Here is a 7,660-nt window from a genome sequence, read left to right on the forward strand (position 1 = left end):
GCTGAATAAATATCCTTATTTAGCTTAAATGTTCCAATCCTTATTTTTTTTTTTTTAACTTGACTATTGGATGTACACAGCTAATTCCAATGACTCTCATCTTACCCAACCACCACCTTTCTTCTCTACGTTTCCTAAAAATCACTGCTATTGGTTTTCAATTTTTAAAAAAAATAAATGTTTAAAGGGGTTTTCTGGGTAAAATCTATTGATTACCTACCCCTAGGATAGGTTATTCATAGTTAATATCCTGGGATCCACCCCTCAGGATCCCCAGTGATTAGCCGATTGCCTGGCCCACTGTCAGTGTGGTATGGTCTGACATCATCAAAGGGGATGCAATCGGAAGTGCCATAGATGACTTCACTCCCACTGAAATCAATTGGAGCTGAAGTACCAATTACACTTATATGTCCGGCCCGATGCTGGAGGCGGAAATGCTAGAAGTGAAATAGTTGCTGCAGCTCTTGTTAATTGCAGTGTTAGTGAAGCTGGGGAACTTACACTCCCAACTCCTGTGATCAGGTCATCGACTGGGGACCTATCCTGAGGATAAGGTCATCAATATCCTGAGAATAGGTCATTAATAATTTTTGCACAGAAAACCCCTTTAAAAAAAAAAAATATATATATATATACACATGTTGGCTGCATATCATGCCAAATCATATATTACTGGATTAGGTCACATGCAGCTTTTTTAATGTCTTTATTTCTGAAACTATATATTATGGGGTTAATCATAGGGGTAAATACAGTATACAGTAGTGATAGGATTTTACTGATGGTCAATTTGTACTGCTTTGTTGGGATAACATACACACCGAATATAGACCAATAGAATATGGAGACCACAATGAGGTGGGAGCTACAGGTGGAGAAGGCTTTATGTCTACCGGTACTGGATGAGATCCTTAAGATTGCAAGAAGAATATTAACATAAGAATAAATGATTATTGTGGTTGGTATAAAGATGGCTGGTATGCTTAGTAGGGAGACTTCTAATTGGACAACAAATGTGTCAGAACATACAATTTCTAGTAAAGCAAGAAGATCGCAGAAGAAATGGTTAATGACATTTGATCTACAGAAGATGAGCATTGATATCGTTATAGTGTCGAGTAATGTAACAGAAAAGCCAAGTAGCCAAGAGATCATTGCCAATGTCATATAATGGGCACTTGTCATGATAGATGTATAACGGAGGGGATTACAGATGGCCACGTATCTATCATAAGACATGACTGTGAGGAGAAAACATTCAAATCCCTCTAAGGCACTGAAAAGATAAAACTGTGTCATGCAACCAACAAAAGTAATGGTTGCCCCATTATTCAGTAGGATGTGGAGCATGTTGGGGGCAATATTTGTGGTTAAGAAGATATCGCCTATAGATAGCTGTGAGATGAAGAAGTACATTGGAGTGTGGAGGTTCTTGCTGGTGGACACCAGGGTGATGATCAAGAGGTTGCCACACATTGTACCACAGTAAACCACCAGGAGAAGACAGAACAAAAGAAGTCTGAAATTTTGGCTGCATTGAAATCCTAAGAGGAAAAACTCTGTGACCACCGTCCGATTGGTCTCCTAGAATAGAAATATAGAGGAAAAATAAGAACATTTCATAATCAATGAAAAGATGACCGTAATAATGTGCAATGTTGGAGGAGAGAAAATCCATCATGGGGACAGTACTGCAGAATATAATTTAAGGTTAAAGATATACAACTTTATTTCTGTATATATTAACTCCTTAGTGATGGAGTATTTTTGTTTTTTCTATTTTTATTGTTTCCTCTCCCCTTTAAAAAAATCTTAACTCCTTTATTTATTCATCAATCAAGCAGTATGAGGGCTTGTTTTTTTTGCAGAACGAGTTGTATTTTTCAATGAAGTTCAAAAAACAAAGTTAATTTTGTCCCACCTTAATCGCTTGAATGCTTCCCGCTTCCCGTCAGCAGGTATACTCACAAGCCTTCAAATAGCCCTCCGGTTGCTTTTGCTTTCTCATATAAGTAAATTCATAGACAGGAGACCGGCTTGTGTGTAAAATTCTTCCTGCTTTATTTTAATATGTGCAATTCACAGAACACAGAGTACGCGTTTTGATTCTGTTAGAACCTTGCTCACCTCTACACCACAAATACTTTAACAACCATATAAACTTTATTCTTAATTAAAAAATTAAAATCAACTGTGATTTAACCCCTGATTAGTTACTTGTGCTGGGTGCTCCTGGTCAGTATTCTCCCGTAACAGCTGACACCATAGAGCGAGCCTCATTAGCTCTTCAGAACATGTTAATTCGTTCATATAACAACCAAATCAATATTTAGCAAACAATGATGTATCAAAATTAAATAACAATGAAGTATTTTCTGAACATGAAATAGACTAATTAATATAATATGTTAATATATCAGAAACGATTGTTTGACATCAATTTTTCATAATATAAGATAAATTATAATTAATGAATACAAATATTCATTAATTATTCAAATATACATATTTATAAGCATGATTAATAAATGTACAAGAGATCAGTCTTAAAATTCGTACCTTTAGGATACCTTGTGTCCAATGTCAGTATCCAATATGCCTCTCTTTTAAAGACTCGTTCTTGACTGACTGTACCTTTCTTTTTATTGAGGATCCTTTCAATGCCAAAGAAAGAGAAACTTTCTGAACTGCCTGCATGATTTTCTAAAAAGTGTTTAACTACTCCTGAGCTATTGTTAATAGTAGAGATGAGCGAACGTACTCGTCCGAGCTTGATACTCGTTCGAGTATTAGCGTGTTCGAGATGCTCGTTACTAGAGGCGAGCACCACGCGATGTTCGAGTTACTTTCACTTTCATCTCTGAGACGTTAGCGCACTTTTCTGGCCAATAGAAAGACAGGGAAGGCATTACAACTTCCCCCTGCGACGTTCAAGCCCTATACCACCCCCCTGCAGTGAGTGGCTAGCGAGATCAGGTGTCACCCGAGTATATAAATCGGCCCCTCCCGCGGATCGCCACAGATGCGTTCTGACAGAGATCAGGGAAAGTGCTGCTGATGCCGGAGCTGCTATAGGGAGAGCGTTAGGAGTTATTTTAGGCTTCAAGAACCCCAACGGTCCTTCTTAGGGCCACATCTGACCGTGTGCAGTACTGTTGAGGCTGCTTTTTGCAGTGTTGCACTTTTTTTTTTTGTATATCGGCCGTGCAGAGCATTGCGTCCAGAGCATTGCGTGCTGCAGTAATTTTACATAGTCCACGGCCAGTAGTGGTGGTAAGGCAGCGACAGTGAAAGACATATCCAGTCTATATACGCAGTGGGCTTTTCCAAAAAAATTTGGGGAAAAAAATCTATTTGGGCTGCCTGTGACCATCCTGACTGTACTGCGTCTCTGCTGGGGGTAGTTGTCCTAATTCATACGCAGCCAGCTAAGTGTTACAGCAGGCTTGCGCAAAATTCTTTCCTGCCTCTGCTGTGCGTTCCATAAGCGAAGTCAGCCTCCAACCACAGGCCAATAAGCGGCACATTTAATTACAGCGTTCTGTTTCTGCACTACTGGTAATACACCATGCTGAGGGGTAGGGGTAGGCATAGAGGACGTGGACGCGGGCGAGGACGTGGAGGCCCAAGTCAGGGTGTGGGCATAGGCCGAGCTCCTGATCCAGTTGTATCGCAGCCGACTGCTGCGGGATTAGGAGAGAGGCACGTTTCTGGCGTCCCCACATTCATCTCACAATTGATGGGTCCACGCGGTAGACCTTTATTAGAAAATGAGCAGTGTGAGCAGGTCCTGTCGTGGATGGCAGAAAGTGCATCCAGCAATCTATCGACCACCCAGAATTCTGCGCCGTCCACTGCTGCAACTCTGAATCCTCTGGCTGCTGCTCCTCCTTCCTCCCAGCCTCCTCACTCCATTACAATGACACATTCTGAGGAGCAGGCAGACTCCCAGGAACCGTTCCCGGGCCCATGCCCAGAATGGCCAGCAATGGTTCCTCTCCCACCGGAGGAGTTTGTCGTGACCAATGCCCAACCTTCGGAAAGTTCCCGGGGTCCGGGGGATGAGGCTGGGGACTTCCGGCAACTGTCTCAAGACCTTTCAGTGGGTGAGGAGGACGATGACGATGAGACACAGTTGTCTATCAGTGACGTAGTAGTAAGGGCAGTAAGTCCGAGGGAGGAGCGCACAGAGGATTCGGAGGAAGAGCAGCAGGACGATGAGGTGACTGACCCCACCTGGTTTGCTCGGCCTGTGCCCACACCCTGACTTGGGCCTCCGCGTCCTCGGCCGCGTTCACGTCCTCTAGGCCTACCCCTACCCCTCAGCATGGTGTATTACCAGTAGTGCAGAAACAGAACGCTGTAATTAAATGTGCCGCTTATTGGCCTGTGGTTGGAGGCTGACTTCGCTTACGGAACACACAGCAGAGGCAGGAAAGAATTTTGCGCAAGCCTGCTGTAACACTTAGCTGGCTGCGTATGAATTAGGACAACTACCCCCAGCAGAGACCCTGTACACTTGTGGACAGGATTACAGCGGTGATGTAAGAGGCAACACAGAGGCAGGAAAGAATTTTGCGCAAGACTGCTGTAACACTTAGCTGGCTGCGTATGAATTAGGACAACTACCCCCAGCAGAGACCCAGTACACTTGTGGACAGGAATACAGCGGTGATGTAAGAGGCAACACAGAGGCAGGAAAGAATTTTGCGCAAGCCTGCTGTAACACTTAGCTGGCTGCGTATGAATTAGGACAACTACCCCCAGCAGAGACCCAGTACACTGAGGACGGTCACAGGCAGCCCAAATAGATTTTTTTTCCCAAATGTTTTTGGAAAGGCCCACTGCCCATATACACTAAATATGTCTTCTGTCCCTGCCTCACCACTACTGGCCCTAGACAATGTAAAATTACTGCAGGACGCAATGCTCTGCACGGCCGATATACAAAAAAAAAAAAAAGTGCAACACTGCAAAAAGCAGCCTCCACACTACTGCACACGGTTAGATGTGGCCCTAAGGAGGGTTCTTGAAGCCTAAAATAACTCCTAACGCTCTCCCTATAGCAGCTCCGGCACCAGCAGCACTGTCCCTGATCTCTGTCAGAATGCATCTGTGGCGAGCCGCGGGAGGGGCCGATTTATATACTCGGGTGACACCTGATCTCGCCAGCCACTCACTGCAGGGGGGTGGTATAGGGCTTGAACGTCGCAGGGGGAAGTTGTAATGCCTTCCCTGTCTTTCTATTGGCCAGAAAAGCGCGCTAATGTCTCAGAGACGAAAGTGAAAGTAAGTCGAACATCGCGTGGTACTCGTCTCGAGTAACGAGCATCTCAAACACCCTAATACTCGAACGAGTATCAAGCTCGGACGAGTACGTTCGCTCATCTCTATTTCTGATATATTAACATATTATATTAATTAGTCTATTTCATGTTCAAAAAAATACTTTATTGTTATTTAATTTTGATACATGATACATGTTTGCTTAATATTGATTTGGTTGTTATATGAACGAACTAACATGTTCTGAAGAGCTAATGAGGCTCGCTCTATGGTGTCAGCTGTTACGGGAGAATACTGACCAGGAGCACCCAGCACAAGTAACTAATCAGGAGTTAAATCACCATTGATTTTAATTTTTTAATTAAGATAAGGTTTACATGGTTGTTAAGGTATTTGTGGTGTAGAGGTGAACAAGGTTCTAACAGAATCGAAACGCGTACCCTGTGTTCTGTGAATTGCACATATTAAAATAAAGCAGGAAGAATTTCACACACAAGCCGTACTCCTGTCTATGAATGTACTTTTCAATGGTACTTTTTAATTTACCATACAATGTACTGAAAAACTTTTTAAAAATAGTAAATGGAGAGAAATGGGAAAAAAACAACATTCTGCCATCTTTCTGTGTTTCTTGTTTCCGTTGGTACCAGTTTTGAATAACTATTACTTTTTGATCGCTTTTGATTACATTTTTTCTTGCCAACAGTGTGACCAAAGAAGCGCATTTCTGGCGTTTTTTTTTTTTTTTTTTTTCATACGATGTTCACCATGCATGGTAAATAATGCATTACTTTGATTGATTGGAATTTTACGGATGAAGCTATCGCAAAAATGTATTTTTGTTTTATTATTTAGATTTTTTATTGAAAATATGGCAAAAGGGTGGGGGTGATCTTTTATTACTTTTTAGTTTATTTAATAATTAGTAGAACTTTATTGCTCTTATTTTACATTTTCTCTTAGTCCTCCTAGGGGACCACAACTAGTGATGCTTTGATCACTCCTGCAGTATGAAGAAATGCTATAGCATTGCATCATATTGCGATCTGACAGGCAACCTATCATGCCACCCCACAGGGATGGCTTGGTTTGCATACTGCCATGACAGCCCTGGGGCCTTTTTAGAAGGCCCCCAGCTACCATGACACCCATACGGCTCCCATCATTTAAAAGGTTACCAGCCCCGGTCGGCCATGTGACATGTCGGGACTGTTGCCCGTGGGTGTCAGCTGTAAGAAACAGTTGACACCCATGATGTATGGATGGAAATTGCAGCGCGATCTCTCTCCATACATGTCCTGCATCTGCAGGACTTAAAAAGATTATGGGGCCGTCACTAAGGGGTTAAATGTTCAATTAAAAAATCTAAGAGTTTTAAACAGGGATTCAAAGTGGACAAATACATAACTAAAACCAAAAAAAAATTCTGTATCAACAGCATATAATACTTTATGTGCTTCCGCCCAGTCCGTCTACCCAAAAGTCAATGAAGATGCCAGCACTGGATGTCAGTTGCTTCCCAGGGCCATGGGAGATTAGAGTATACCCTGGTTTATTATTTTAGGCAGCGTCTAGCTGTGAGATGTGATATTATTTTAATGACAAAACCCATTTAAAATGAGTGGTCTAATTACCATACAGCCGCACTTCAATAGAACTGCTGGCATTAAAATAATCAACTGAGCCTGGACGCCGAGCGCAATGGCTGCTTGAGAGCTGCGCTCCTACAAACAGGCACCCACAGCACCTTATAACAGCTTCCAGCCGCAAAAAACATGGGCAAAACTACCAAGGAGAAGAGCACTGACCTGCAGGGCACTCCTCGCCCGACCAGAACGCAGGCAGACATGAGAGGATTCTTCAAAGATCGTTCCTCTCACTCCCCGCGGCCCCCTGCTAAGATGGCGCCGGCACGAGCGCTCGTTCCCGCTCTCAGACATGGAGAAGATGAAGAACAGACCTCGGAGGAGGAGGACGGTGAGTCTGTATCCAGAGGGTTCATGAAGAACCTGATTTCACAAGCTCTGCGCCCCATTAGTGCTGATTTAGCAGAGATCAAGGAGGAATTCAAACAAATGGGGCACAGAGTGGAAGATCTTGAGTCCTCCTCTGCAGCCATTACTTCTCACTCTCTGCAAATCGAGCAAGCCTTAAAGGAACAGCACCTGTTTTTGAATAGATCGCTTCTGCGTCAAGAAGACTCAGAAAACAGGAACAGGCACAATAACCTGCGCTTTAAAGGCATTCCTGAATCTTATGCGAATGAATGCCTCGATAAAGTCGCCAAAGGTATTTTTGCTGCTTTACTGGGAGAGGAAAGATCGTCCACCATCTGCGTTGAAAGGATACACCGTGCCCTCAGACCGCCGGC

At 43.2% G+C, this 7,660-nt stretch overlaps 1 protein-coding gene across 1 annotated transcript; it reads right to left on the reverse strand.

Annotated features, from left to right (window-relative positions):
* Nucleotides 1–672: 672 nt before the first annotated feature.
* LOC136610343 (olfactory receptor 1500-like) lies at nt 673–6,542 on the reverse strand. The gene is made up of 2 exons (XM_066589575.1): nt 6,468–6,542; nt 673–1,587 (listed from the first exon to the last, which is right to left on the reverse strand). Exons 1-2 carry the CDS (start codon nt 6,540–6,542, stop codon nt 673–675), a joined length of 990 nt encoding a protein of 329 aa, XP_066445672.1.
* Between the last annotated feature and the right edge of the window lie 1,118 nt (nt 6,543–7,660).

This window comes from Eleutherodactylus coqui, chromosome 2 (assembly GCF_035609145.1).
Source record: "Eleutherodactylus coqui strain aEleCoq1 chromosome 2, aEleCoq1.hap1, whole genome shotgun sequence".
Classification (NCBI taxonomy): Eukaryota; Metazoa; Chordata; class Amphibia; order Anura; family Eleutherodactylidae; genus Eleutherodactylus; species Eleutherodactylus coqui.

Excerpts from the sequence above, each read along its gene's own strand:
- LOC136610343 (XM_066589575.1), bottom strand. The coding sequence starts at position 6,542 with ATGGGTGTCAACTGTTTCTTACAGCTGACACCCACGGGCAACAGTCCC. Across the intron at positions 1,588-6,467 it reads CACATGGCCGACCGGGGCTG|GAGACCAATCGGACGGTGGT; the intron begins GTAACCTTTTAA and ends TTTCTATTCTAG.